At 36.3% G+C, this 15,628-nt stretch overlaps 1 protein-coding gene across 1 annotated transcript; it reads right to left on the reverse strand.

Moving 5' to 3' along the window:
* Positions 1-556: 556 nt before the first annotated feature.
* LOC145120133 (receptor-like protein EIX2) lies at positions 557-3,840 on the reverse strand. The gene has a single exon (XM_079055926.1). The coding sequence runs from the start codon at positions 3,496-3,498 to the stop codon at positions 658-660; it is 2,841 nt and encodes a 946-aa protein (XP_078912052.1). The 5' UTR covers positions 3,499-3,840; the 3' UTR covers positions 557-657.
* Between the last annotated feature and the right edge of the window lie 11,788 nt (positions 3,841-15,628).

Genomic DNA, 15,628 nt, shown 5'->3' on the forward strand with positions numbered 1-15,628 from the left:
TTCCAAGTTATATTCAGAATAGAAATCAACTTCTGGTTCTAAGCTTTTGAAAGAATCATCATTTTAGTTCACTTCCCATTACCTATATATATTGCATGTTTTCATTTCCGTTTTATGTAACATCCTCAAATGTTGGTGGAATTTGTAATAAATTATGAATTGTTAATGCTAAGTAATGACATTTAACTTAGGTAGGGTATTATTTTAATGTAACAATGTTGATTTTCTGAGTTGAACATTGATTTATTGATGAACAAATAAGGCCCTAGGAAACATAAGGTGAAATATATTATTAATTATAGTCTTAAAGAAAAGCAATGTATATGGATGGATCATCCTTCGAGCGCTATATTTCCTAGAAAATTTGTTAGATTAATCCAAGTTTATTGGTCAAATGTATACAAAATAAATGACTAAAAATGACCAAATGGGACAGTTGGTTACTGTCACATAGTCATTTTCCTTTTTTTTTATCATTACCCTTATTGGTTATTTAAAATAAATAAATAAATAACTTTCTAAAATATAAACGTTTTATGATGCCTTATTTCATGCATTGGTGAAAAATGGCCACCCGTGGTGTTTGTGGCAATTTTATTGATAAATGGGACTTAAAAACCCATGCCAAATACAAAATGAAACATGGTTTTACATGACTTATCTATGTTCGTCTTTTTGCAAATTTGCAATGAACACCACCACCTTCACATAAACCCAATCTTCGAAGCTATCAAGAAACATAAAAAAAGCGTATCTTCCACGACGGTTGAGAAGCAAAGCACCACATGCTATCCAAAATCCAACAGTGAAACCAATGGCCCCACCAATATAGAACCATACATCAGGTTCGTCTATACCTTCACCCTCACTTTCACCAATGATGTGTTGTATTCCCGATTCTTCATCTCCAGGACATTTTTTGGTAAGGGGAAGTCCGCATAGCCCTAAGTTCCCTTCGTATCTTGAATGGTCAAAGGACTGAAGTTGTGTGCTGGATGGGATTCTCCCTGACAAGTTATTACATGACACGTCTAGGTAACTCAATAAGGTCATTTGAGACATGGTTGATGGTATTTCTCCTGAAAACTTGTTTCTAGATAAATCCAAAGTTAAAAGATTTTTCATCTGACTGATGTTCAATGGAATCTTTCCAAGAAGAGCATTCTTTGACAAGTTCAGTGCAATCAGTTGATCAAGATTGGTGATCTGATATGGGATTTCCCCTGTTAAGTTGTTGCTTGACAGGTCGATGCTCCTCAACAACTTCATATTACTTCTGATGAATTCACGTTCAGTTCCTTGCCACTGGATCATCACATGGTCAACATTATATGAATATATTATTAATGGATTGTTAGGATCTAAATTCTGTGCTTGAGAGAATCCTTGTTGCACCATGATCGTAAGATTACTCAAACATGAGGGGATGGTTCCATGGAAATGGTTCACGGACAAGTCTAGAATTTGAAGACTTGCTAATTGACATAATTGTAAAGGGATGCTTCCAGAGAAGTTGTTTGATCTTAAAATAAGAACATACAACCCAGATAAGTTTTCCCCAATCCAAACAGGCAAATTACCAGAAAACTTGTTGGCCCCCAAATTCAATGACTTTAAGCTCGTGCAATTCTTAACAGACAAAGGAAATTCCTCGGAGAAATCATTCATGTATAAATCCAATGCCTCAAGTTTAATCATAGATCCAACAGAGGCAGGAAGCCTTCCAGATAGATTATTGTGTTCTAAATTAAGAACTTTTAGTTCTTTCAAATGCCACAAACAGTCTGGAATTTGTCCGCTTAGAAAGTTATGGGAGAGGTCAAGAATAACTAAAAAGCCATGGACAACCTCACATAAAAAGGAGATTCCTCCAGAAAATTTGTTTCTGGAAAGATTTAGTAATTCTACAGTGGAAGAGACATTAGTTATTGGACCATCAAAGCTGTTGGAGCTTAAATCTATCCGTGAATTGCTGTCAAAATTTGATGAGAGATCTAGTACTTTCCCGCTTATGTTGTTGGAAGAAAGATTCAGGAATGATAACCGGGAAGGCCACGAGTCCCAAAACTCAAGAGGAATGGTATCTGAAATACCAGTATTTGAAATATCAAAAATTGTAAGATTTTTCAATTTTTGAATCCATTTGGGGAAGCGAGGCCCTAGCTTGCAAGAGCTCAGATCAATATATTCTATATCAGGAAGGTTTGACATATAATCTGAGGAAGGAAATCCTTGGAGTGAGTTCTCAGAAAGTTCAAGATATGTAAGATTGGGCAGTTCCCACAGTTTCTTACTTATAGTTCCTTTTAACTGATTCTCAGAGAGGGACAGACCTGTTAGGGATGTAAACTTTTGGATGTCATCAGGCAATGACCCTGTAAATTGGCTTCCTGAAGCATACAACCGTTGTAATGAAAGCGATGTGCATCCAGACAAGTTGTTGAGAAAATCAGGAAATGTGACAACAGCAGGGTTATTATCGAAGAACAAAGTTTCCAAACTACAGAGGTTACCAAGATATTTGGATATCCCATCTAACATGTTGCTAGAAAGATCAAGATGGAAAAGCTTATTGCTGGTTAATGGGAACAACCAACGATACATGGATGAGGTGAGACTGTTGTTTCTAAGAGAAAGGTATTCAATAGATGAGGAATAAGAAGAGTTGAGAAATGAAGAAGAATATGGATACATGACCTGTGACAGCTCACATCCCGATAAACTTAACCACAAGAGTTTACGAAGACTCAGAATAACATCTACCCAATGATTTGTTTTGGCTAGTGAAATCCCATCCATAAAAAGCACCTCCAAATGAGATAGAGGAGACAACCAGTCTAGGTTCTCAACTCTACACCTTCCAACGTCTCCAAGGAAAAGCACTTGCAAGTTGGTGAGGTTCCCAAACTCTGGAGGAATGGTTCCATAAAGAGAATTATAGGAAAGGCGAAGGTGCCTTAATTGAGTCAAAGAACCAATGGACCTGGGAATGGTTCCATTAAGATTATTAAAGCAAAGGTTAAGGTACCTTAATTGAGTCAACGAACCAATGATTGCAGGAATGGTTCCATGAAAAGAATTGATGTCAAGATTAAGATAATTCAAGTAGGTTAAGTTAACCAATGAATGGCTAATCTCACCTACAAGACCACAGTCCATCAGATCAAGCTCTGTGACATGACCACCTGTTTGGTTGTTGCAGGTCACTCCACTCCATTCACAGCAGTTGTCTTGTTCAGCTGTCCACGTAGAGAGGCAATCAGAAGGGTCTTGAAGGAGTGATTTGAAATGAAGGAGAGCATCTTTCTCCTTCTCAAAACACTTGTTCACAGTGCCATTATCATCTCCTCCTCCCACTGCTGCCAATTGGTTGGCAGTTGTAGTCTCAAAACAGAGGAAGAGAAGTGAGAATATTATAAAAACACAAGGATGCATGGTGTAGATACAAATCTTGGTGATTTTTTTGTTTGTATTGATGAAAATTTGAAGACGCCCCATGCAAGTTTATATAGTGCCAACTTTGAAAATGAAGGATCCAATAATTCTCATGTGAACGGTAGGAACATAATTCTTTTTTCCTTTTCTTTTCATCAATATGAAAACATTTTTTAAGGCTAAAAAATAATAAATTCTGGAATTTTTTTAATAAGATAAAACACTAAAAAATGAAAAATCAACACCATACTCATCCATGAAATAAAGTGCTATAAAACACTTCCTATAACAACATCGACATAGATGTCTATTTTTATATCAGAAAAATATATTTTGGTATTTTTGTTTTTATTTTTTGAAAAAAAGTAATGCACTGATAGATAAAAAAAATTAACAACACTCATCAACGAAAACATCATAATACAGACTTTGTATATCAATATGGATGTCTATTTGTACAACATAAAAATATATAAATTTGGGTTTTTTTGTTTTTATTTTTTCGAAAAGTAATATAACCTTAAAACATAAAAGATAACAGTGATTAGGCATATTCATCAACAAATGGTTTATTATTTCTCATTTTTACAGCTATATTCTTTTCAAAAAAATATATACTGAAAATTATTATTTTTATGCTCTAAAAAAGATATCAATATATAAAAAAAATGTTCAATCAATTCCTACCATTTTTCACAAGAATTATCTTTCTTGCGTTTATACACACCTTGTGAGTTGTGATTCGTGTGGAGGATAAAATCTGTATTTTCCTTTGAAATAGAACCAAACTATAAGACAAATTAGAAAAGAAGAATTGAAACAAACTGCCCTGCCCCAAATCAAACACTGTGTGGGGCATAAAAGCCTTATTTTCCTTGAAATAGAACCATTCAAACTATAAGACAAATTTTGAAAAAAAAAAAAAAAACAGAGGACAATTGAAATGGATAGTTAGCCCCATATTAAATGTCCAAAGACTTTCAGGTCTTGGAAATTTGTATTTTTCCTGTACATATCTTTTTTCATCTTGTGATATCTTTTGGTCCTCATTTTATGTCATACAAATCCCAAAAAAACAAACTAATAAAATCATATACACTAATCATTCAGGGATAAGGACAAATGGTAAACACTTAATGGGTTAGTGCCTGGAAACAGCCATATATAGCTAGCTGTCCAGATTAATTGCTTAATTATTAAGCCTATTAAGTCATAAAGAATCATCCCATAAGGGCTTTAGTGCTGAGTGAAAAATGATGAGTCTCCAGAGAATGTATTGGATAAAATATGGCTATTTTTTTGTATTTTGGATTGAATGAACCATTCGAATGAGAGAAAATGATCATTTTACCCTTCTATCTAAAAGCAACGCAGAATAGCAAATTGTTGTTTGTTTGAGAACTATTGTGATAGGAAGGCACCGGTCCAGACCCATAATGCCACATCTGCGCACCCGATTCAAAGATGGATTAACATGGCCCAGTTAGAGCATCCAAATATTTGACTGCATGAAGTTGTTTTTTTACAGCATTTTCTTGTTTTCTATTATAGTTTTATTTGTTTGAAGTTGTCAAAGTAGTAAAGTAGTTATTTGGATTTCCACAAGTGTAGGAAACGTGGGGTAGAAGTGCTAGTGTTTGTGTCTTTCTTTTCATACATATGTACTGGAAAATTGCAAGGAAACTGGCTAGAGATGGCAACAGGGGTGGGGAATACAAATAAATCCCCATTCCCACCCCCAACAGGGACCAGAATCCCCAACGGAGAAACAAGGATTTCTTTCTCTTTTAATATGAAAACTTTTACATATGGAAAAACTCTAAATTTCAATTTTTCCAACATTAGTTTAACGGTTTTATAAAATATAAAATACCCATAGATTGCATAAAAAATATAAATAAATTTTTTACCAAGTTTAAATACATACATGAAAAATCAAGTAGAAAAAAATTATCATGTTGATATTTGAGATAAAATAGATCAACAAAAGAGAAAGAAAATTATACACAAGTTTAAATTAGATAAAAGAAAAAGAAAAAGTATAATTCCAACCAAGTAATGACTAATGAGTTAGATTACTTGGATCAAATTTTATCTATTGTAAATTATACTATAAATATACGTTTTGTATTATTTTTATATATTAATATATATCGAGAGCGGGTCCAAGGTCGGGGATTAGAGGTATCCCCATCCCCACAATTTTTATTCGGGGATTCCCCATCTCCGGTCAATTTAGGGATTCCCCAGTCAAGACGGGTGCAGGTTTTGGGTTCCCCATCGGGTATGGGGACTTTTGCCATCCTTATCTGGCAGATATGATTTTCCTGAAATTTATTCTCTGTACTTGGAGGATATTTTATTTCGATGCTAGTCTAACCTTTTGGCAGGCTAATCTAAATTCTCGTGGTGTGACTGCATCGAGAGTTTTGGTTAGAGATTTTGCCCAACTAAGTTTTTTGGAGTTGGTGATCTGAATCGAGTATTACGATCTGACCTAGAAGTTTCTTTTGCCATCATACTCTAATTTTAAACTAAAATTCTTTTGATATATACGACCATGAGACTTAAATATGTTTGTCAAAAACTACCATAATTGTCCAGGTCTTGTAGTTAAACGATGAGCACAGGATGCTGTAGAAGACCTTTGTTAAAGCAAACTTGCAGTGTAATCTTCCATTTGTCAACATAATTAGGAAATACCATAAGAATTCTTTCCCTAAAGATAGAGCAAAACCTTTTTCAAAGGATCGTTTCCCCAAACAACAAATCATAATGCAAACGAGTTGTTATATATTCACAAACATTGAATTAAAGCCCAATTTAACAAGGATTCATGCATCTCATATTCCCCTTCAGTTATCAAACAACTTATGCTTATGTCTAGTTAACACAATTCTTCCAATCCTAAGCTGATTTAATATCCTAAACTGATTTTATAATTATGGAATAAACCCAAAAAACTCTAATTAATTTATGCAATCAATTAAAAAAATGTCAATTGAAACAAAAACGCACTATTCAACGTCAAAACTGAAAATTTAAATAAATAAATAAACAGAGAAACATCATTCAAACAAAGAATGTAGAAGAAAAATCGAGATTGAAAAAGCAATGAAGAGAATAGAGATGATCGAGAATGACTACCAGAGATAGGGATGGTCCGAAAACTTACCTGATAGAAGACCGAGGCGAGAACGACGAAGACATCGCGGGACAGTGATGGAAGATGGAGAAGAATAGAATAGACCATGGCATGGGGATAGAAGTGAACGCGCTGACGAAGCAAAAAGCCGTAAAACCCTTATTTTTTTTAGTATTATATATAATATTAATAAGAGGCTTCTACCTAGTGTATAATCTTTTCTTTGAGGTCAAGGTTCAAGTCCCAATGTAGACATAAGTGGAATAATTTAGTAATACTTTAATATATATTTATATTTTTTTTTCAAAAAATATATAAAATTATTCCCAAGGCCCCCTAATGTGGACATAGGTGGAATAATTTAGGAGTAGTTTAATATATATTTGTATTTGTCGTTCAAAAAATATAATATTAATCCCAAGGCCCCTTATGAACAGCTCTTCCTTGTGATTGGTTGTTTTTTTTGTTTTTTTATTTTTTATTTTTTTGTTTCTTTACTTTCAGGAACACTACGTGCTGTCTCCTCAGAGAACCCACCGCCCATAGACACTACGTGTTATCTCCTCTTCATTGCCCAGCTTCCAGTGGCACCGACTGTTTAAGCCAATGGGGATTGGATTGTTGTCCATCGTCTCTTCCGACTAAAAATACCTAAAACCACCCCACATCCCCATTTCTTCACCTTACCATCAATCCACACTCAGTCTCTTCCCTCTTTAGCTACGCACCTCCGATTGATCTTCGATTTACAAAGGGTCGATCAACAATCGATTTACCAAGCTTCTAGTGGAAGTGGAACCTAGGCCGGAGGTTGAGGATTTAACTGAGGTTAACAACTGATTTGCTCCACTGACTCGGATTTCTTCGATGTTTACCACAACCACTTTATGTTGACTATAGGAACAATTTTCATGAAGCGTCCACCATCATCTCTCATCAGTGGTTTTTTAGAGGCACCCCCATCAACTTGCAATCGGAGCATCTCCAACTACTCTACTTCTCATGTCTATCTTCTGTACTCATCACCACCTCCCTCTTACCTCCCAGTTCCTTACTGTGCGTCATTGTTGTTGGATAAGGTGTCTAAGTTCATAACTATATTTTGTATGTACTTGACCCGAGAGTAGTATGGTCCATTTGGGTTGCATTTCATTGGAACAATTTGTAAGGATGGACTTTTGAGAAGAGGTTAATTATGATTTATTAATATATTATAAGTTCTAATATATTAATATGAAATCATATTATTTAATTAGTATTGATAAAAAATTAATTTGAATTTAATTTTGTGATCAAAAGAGACTAATTAAATAAATGAGGATTGATTGTGTAAATCATTCATTCTTATAAAGTGGGCTTATGATCCATAGTTCCTTATGTTGGTCTAAACCCATGTGGTGACCCATGGATACTACATGGAGGTTAAAACCCATGGAGCCTAAGGAATGTGGAAAGTCATGCACATTAGGGTTTGCATGGTGTAACCCTAATCATGACACACTATATAAGGACCCCTCTAGCTAGCAAAATCGGCCACTAAGTGTACACACAAGAGTGCTAGCCAAAATTTGAGTGCAAGTAATCTCTCTTTAGTTCTTCCATTTGTTGGTGGTGATTTGTGGTTCCATTTGAGGCATTCACATTATTGGTGCTAGGTTCTTAAAGCTTCAAGGTTTCCAACCACACTAAAAGGTATGTCATCTAATTAGAATTTTGTAGTATATATACTCCATTGTATGCTAGTTAGGATGATGCTTTGGAATTTTGAAAGTTTGCATGTATATTAGAGAAAACATAGATCCAAGGCATCTAGGGTTGCATGTACACCATAAAGAGTGTTAGAATGCTCAAAACCCATCAGTGGTATCAGAGACTAGACTTGCTTTCGATTATACTTGATGCTACTTGTTTTTCAAAGTTAGAAAATCTGCCATCTTCGCATCTGCATGCTCACCACAACGTGGCAGCTATTACCACGACGTAGTGATGCACCTATGAGCATAATTTCGAGTTTTGGCTAGCAATTGGATTCGGATCATCACCGTAAACTGTTTTTGGAACTATGAAACCTGTTTTTTTTATATGGTAATGATAATGCTTGTCCAATTAAAAGATAATTGTCAAAGTTTCATGTTTTGTAATAGTTTATATGATTAGGCTAATTACATGAAATTTGTTTGATCTGAATTGTCTTGTTCATATGAGTTTAATTGTATCTTCTATGAATTATTTGATTATTGTATTAGTTAAATAATGTTTTAAATGTTTTTAATGGACTCCATAACTTGTCCTCAAGTTATGGATGTTATGGAACATGAAAGGTTTTTCTATTAAAGATGTCATTAAACTCATATGTTATGGACTTGAAGAGTTTTGACAAGTTTCAAAACTTGCCCTCAAATTTTGGAATTTGTAAAGTCTCACTAAATGAAACTTTAATTCCAAACCTTAGAATTTTAAAAGTTAAAATTCAACCCTTATACTATTATAATATTATAGGTTTAATATTTATATATAAGTATAAGACAAGTCGGTTTTACCGTTAGTAGGCCTCATTCACGAAGTCGATCTATAAGGGGGGTATAAGGTTACTGCCTATAAAATGGTGGTTTAATGGGTGTCCACTCTCACCCACCGCTTCCTTGACTGGTGGAGGGTCATTAGCCTAATGGGTAGGACAAAGATTATAATTCTCATTAAAAGTATAATGATAAATATAAAGTAACTAAACCTTTTATAAATTCCTAATCTTAGTTACTTTAGGAAAATGTGAAATTGATGCTAATCCATGGAATTACACTTTGCACCTTACCAAGTCGTTGATGGAGCATGTGTGGTTAACCGGCACATTAAATTGGACTAGTAAGGGTGGCAACGGGTAGCTTAATGTTTATCATAAGGTCAATGGAGCGTGTGTGGTTAACCGACACATTGATTAAGGTGATAATTGACATTGAGAGTACCAAGTACATTTGCATGGTTATTCACCACTTGTTTGTGATCCTCGGTATCCTAGTCACAAACCTAAAGGGCATAATCGAGATTTAAACATGTCATTGAATTGTTCAATGAATCTCAAAGGATCTAGGAGTTTCAAATCCAATTAAAACTTAATTAACAAATTTCGTTTTCATGGTGGAAATTGGTAAATCGTCATTTACCTACCTTCAAATATTTTGCGAGTTGGATTACGACATCCCTCTTCCAAATTGTAAAATATTGTGTTGGGTCCTAGCCTTAATATTTCATTTTGGGTGTTATATTAAGGACTATTTATCTAATCTAAACTTTGTCTTTCTTTCTTCTTAGATGTCTTTCAACACTGCTTTGGGCTCAAACCCTACCAGCTCCTTCTCTCTCATGAACATTTGTGGGAGAGTCATCTTTGATGAGACTAATTTTAATGAATGGATTAGAAACATCAGGATGATCACTCGCTACAAGGACAAGGAATATGTCCTCGATAAGGATCTAAAGGAAATCGATGAGTCTACTGCTACTCCTCAGGAGATTGCTGATTTCAGGGCACCCGAGAAAGATGCCACCAAGGTAGCTTGTATCATGCTTGCCACCATGTCTCCTGAACTCCAAAAGTCCTATGAGGACTTCTACCCTTTTGAGATGCACCAGAACCTGATGGAAATATAACATCAAAGTGCTCGTCAAGAGCGGTATGAAATCATCTGCTCCATGATTACAACAAAGATGAAGTATGGTGAACCCATCACGGGCCACTTGCAGAAAATGCAAAGGTTTGTGGACCGTCTGCTCAAATTGAATGTGAACTTTGATGAGGAGCTGGCTATAGACATTATTCTACACTCCTTACCTCCATCTTATGATCAGTTCCGCATGACATATCATATGAACAAGGAAGAAGTCACTCTGAGTAAACTTCTTGGCCTTTTGAGGACTGCCGAAAGTGGTCTCAAAGGTAAATCTGTTGTAACCACTCCTACTGCTAATACCCCTGTTTTGGCAATTGGGAAGGGTAAGGGGAAGAAGAGGAAGACTCCTTCCAAGAGCCGCAGGGGAAAGTCTCTTAATGGATCCTCTTTAAGTGGAACCAAAGGAGGATCTGCTACTCCCTCGACCATCCCAAAGGAAGCATAGTGTTTCTATTGCCATGAAAAAGGGCACTGGAAGCGAAGCTGCCATAAATACTTGCAGGATGTTAAGGATGGGAAGGTCAAACCCACCCATGCAGGTATTTACACTATTCTATCTAAAAACTCATCACATACTAACTCTTGGGTGCTTGACACAGGTTGTGGATTTCACATTTGTTCTGATGTGCAGGGCCTAAAAAGAAGTAAGGATGTGGAGCACGGGAAGATAAACTTGATCATGGGGAATAGGAAGGTTTCACCTGTTACCAAGATTGGAGTTTACTCTTTATTGCTTAGTAGTGGGTTAGAAATAGATGTGAATAATTGTTGCTACTCGTCTGATATGGCGAGAAATATTATTTCCTTTCATGGTTTGTACAAACAAGGTTTCACATTTTCGTTTGATAATGAAATTGGTGCAATAAATGCTTGTTTTAATGGTTTTTTTTATTTTAGAGCATTACCTTGTAATGGCGTATATGAAACTGTGATGGTTGTAGAAAATTTAAAAAATAATGTGTTGCATATCGATTCTTCTAATGATTTGGATAAGGCATCCTTGTGGCATTGTCGTCTTGGACATGTCAACAAGAAGCGCATACGCCAACTCCAGAAGGTTGGAGTTTTGGAGTCATACGACTTAAGATCGGATGACACCTGCGAGTCTTGTTTGCTTGGAAAAATGACTAAGTCACCCTTCACTGGTTCTTGTGAAAGGGGTGAGGGTTTGTTGGATCTCATACATACCGATGTGTGTGGGCCCTTCAGAACTGCCACAAGGGATGCTAACCGCTTCTATGTGATTTTTACTGATGATTACAACAGATTTGGCTATATCTACTTAATCAAGCATAAGTCAGAAACCTTTGAGAAATTCAAAGAGTTTAAGCAAGAAGTGGAGAATCGGCTGGGCAGGAAGATAAAGATGCTCCGATTCGATCGGGGTGGTGAGTATCTTAGTATCGAATTCCTGGACTATCTTAAGGAGTGTGGAATTGTTTCACAGTTGACGCCACCTAGGACACCACAGCTTAATGGTGTGGCTGAGAGGTGCAACTGAACCTTGTTAGACATGGTTTGTTCCATGATGAGTCGAGCTTCATTACCAATCTCATTCTGGGGGTATGCCTTGGAGACTGCCGCCCATATCCTTAATCGAGTCCCAACTAAAAGGTTGCTAAAAACACCTCACGGGATGTGGACAGGGAAGGTTCCCTCGTTAGCACACATAAAGGTTTGGGGTTGCTAGGCTTTCGTGAGGCGCGAGACTCACGACAAGCTCGAACCTCGGAGTGAGCGGTGTATTTTCATCGGCTACCCACAAAAGTCATTTGGTTATCTCTTCTACAGACCGAGTGACAATATTGTCTTCGTTGCGAGGAGAGAGGTTTTCCGAAAGATGTAACTTATATTCCAAAGGGACAGTGGGAGGCAAATTGACCTTGAAGAACTTAAAGAGTCAAGCGGTGAAGGAACCTCAAACACTAGCGATCATCCTGAGAAGGAAACTCCTGTTGAGCCGATTGACGAGACTGTACCTCTGAGGCGTTCCGATAGAGTTAGAGTTCCACCTCAGTTTTATGGTTTCTGTATTACTGCAGAAGGTGATACATTTATTAGTGATAGCACACTGGTAAATCTGGACGAACCTAACAACTACAAGGAAGCCATGACAGGCCTCGAGTCTGCTAAATGGAAAGAGGCTATGGACAGCGAGATCCAGTCCATGTATGATAATCAAGTTTGGAACTTGGTTGACAATGTACCAGGTCGGAAGACAGTTTGGTGCAAATATATCTTCAAGAAGAAGACCGACATGGATGGGAAAGTACACACTTATAAGGCGCGACTGGTTGCAAAGGGCTTTACTCAAACTCCGGGAGTTGACTATGATGAGACCTTCTCGCAAGTAGCGAAGATTAAATCTATTAGGGTTATGCTAGCCATAGCCGCATTTCATGATTATGAAATATGGCAAATGGATGTCAAAACTGCTTTCCTTAATGGAAAGTTGGGTGAGGATGTTTACATGAGTCAGCCAGAGGGTTTTGTCAATGCAAAGTATCCTAATAGAGTGTGTAAGCTTGAGAAATCCATTTATGGATTGAAACAAGCATCTCGCAGATCGAATCTTTGTTTCGATGAGAAATTCAAAGAGTTTGGTTTTTCGAGAAGTGAGGATGAGTCCTGTGTATATGTCAGAGCTAGTGGGAGTACAGTTATGTGACAACCGTCAAATTTCGGTCAATTCAAAGTCAAACAAAGTCAACAAGTCAAACCGGTCAACTCCAATAACCCTTGTATGTTAGGGTTTACGTTATGTAATCACTATACAATTCGCTATTTTTAATGAGAAATCATCATTTGGAAAGTTCATGTGTTTGATTTTCCTTAGCCTTAACAGTGCTAAACAACGAACCAAAGCGATAAAACACTATTGCACAATCATTGGGATTGTGTACGACACTAAAACACGGTTTAACGGGGTTTACGAACCTTGCGTTGTGAAGCCGGACACTCAAATTAATCACAAACGAAACCTCTCTAAATCGTTTTCACTCTATCTCTTTCTATTTGAAATCTCTCCCAAATCTCTCCCAAATCTCTCTCAAAAGTTACTTTAACTTTTTGTAATCATTTGGGTCATCTCGACCCTTAACCGGGTCAAAAATCGCTTGAAACGGGGTAAAAACGAGTAAAATAGCTTTAAGGATCCGAAACCGAAGCTTCAGGACCGAAGCCTCGCATCCGAGGCCTCTGATCCGAAGCCGAGGCTTCGCACGGGACGCAGACCGAAGCCAGCAGACCGAAGCCTCGCATGCGAGGGTCCGAAGCCTCGCATCTTCGGCCCCCATGCGAGAGGTCTCGCAGACAGCCCCTTTTTACCGGTTTTTCGACTACGACTTCGTTTTAACTCCGTTTTTCATTATTTTAACGTGGGATTTTCACCCAAAACTTTATTTTATAAACTAAGGCCCCAAAATATATAAGTCTCCAGGGTTTTTATAAAATATATTAAAAGAATTAGTGGTTGAACTAATTATTGAGGGAATATTTGCTTTTCCTTAATTTATGGCAAAAGCAAACCACCACCACCTCACTCTATGATTAGCCACTCTTTCCTACTACCCCTTGTCTCCTTAGTGGACCTTTACACCCAATCTCCAGCTCTTCCCACGTTCTAAGAGCTGGAGGATTGATCCTCTCTCCTCATTCTCCATAAAACTCTTTCATTCTACACTTAGCAACCAAGAACACTCTCCAAAATTCTCTCATCTTTTCTCTCAACTTCAAGAACTTCAAGGCTTTCTCCAGGGATTTCTTTCTTCAATTAGTAAGTATCTTCATCATTCACATAATTATTAAACTCCATTCTACTCAAATCATTGATATCTTACACAAGTTCCATCTTATTCGGTGTTAGATTCTCGAATCATCAAGACATCTTCTTAGTGTTCTTGGGTTGAACACTTCCTCTATCTCACTTTCATCTACTGAAACCACATAAGGTGAGTTCATACCCCTACATTTACATGTTTTTCTTAAGTTTTAAGGGGGGAATACAAGTAAAATCATCAAGAACACAATTAAACGTTTTCTAACAGATTACATAAGAAAAGATGGACGTTAATCACGGACTGTTTTGGTCAACTTAAATATTTTAGTTTTCAAAACTGTTCCAGGTGCAAGCAGTTCAAACTCTTAGCTTTAAAATGGCTACTTGCACATCTCCATATGATTTTTCTACAATTTATGGTGATTTTTACAAAACTGCTTGTCATTTCAGAGGCAAACCCGTACCAGTCTGTGATTATGAACATTTTCACCTCTGTTAGAGATCACTAGAAATCATGATAAAATTTACGGACAAACTAGACTCATATTCCAAACTCTCAAAATTTGCGGATTTGGATTTAGAGCTTTGATGATTTTTCTATAAATTTTCTAATAACAGTAACAGAAACTGTTTTCAACGAAAAGTTGCTGTTAATTTCATTTCACCTTGTAACATGTTGAGCAAGGTGTATATCTTTATGTGATTATATGTTATTGCAATATATGACATTTTATCTTAATATTTAGACACACATCAGTTTACAAATGGATTTGGACATATAAAATATAAAGAATAACAAGTGATTATAATCAAAGTACAACCGATACATTCAAACATTTAATAAACTATTTTGAATATAGTTTGCATACATTACTACGTATTACCCTTGGTTGATAAACTATAATAGGTATAGTTTATGATACATTACATAACACATACATTTAAAAAGGGTACATTTATACAAATGATATTTTCATTAAGCAAGGTACGGCCATACGGTACCAAGTTTTCATAACACGTAATTCCGTTAATGACTTTGTGAGACATTTACTTCAAATTACCATTAAGTCCTGTATTGTAACCAGAGTCTCCTTGAGGGAGAGCGTGATACTTGTGTATAGATCTATATTGGGTTTGACAAACCCACACCTAAACTGCATGCAACAGTTAGACCGATAGGTCTGGGGTGACAAATGTCATAACATTTCCGACGCCTGAAGAACGTCGTTTTAGGCAACCTTGGTCATAGTATGGTTATAATAAACTCACATAAAGTATTAATAAACATTGGAATTTACGGGAACTTCATTAAAATTTAACGAGTTTATGTCGATTTAAACTTGCATTGTTTTACTATAAATATGACAAATTACTTGTACATTTCGGTCTTTGGGTTTTAAGACTACATTTACACATTAAGGAAAATATTGGATTTTCTAACACAAATACTACTTTTACAAACGAAAGGCTTTTAATAATACCAAACAAAAGCTTATGAACTCACCAACCTTTGTGTTGACACTTTTTCAAACAACTTGTATTATCAGGAAATCATTAAACAGGTAATCAAGTGCTTTTGAGGATGGGACGCTAAGGCGTCTA

Source organism: Lactuca virosa, chromosome 6, assembly GCF_052849685.1.
Source record: "Lactuca virosa cultivar CGN04683 chromosome 6, Lactuca_virosa_CGN04683_v6, whole genome shotgun sequence".
Lineage (NCBI taxonomy): Eukaryota > Viridiplantae > Streptophyta > Magnoliopsida > Asterales > Asteraceae > Lactuca > Lactuca virosa.

Excerpts from the sequence above, each read along its gene's own strand:
- LOC145120133 (XM_079055926.1), bottom strand. The coding sequence starts at position 3,498 with ATGGGGCGTCTTCAAATTTTCATCAATACAAACAAAAAAATCACCAAG.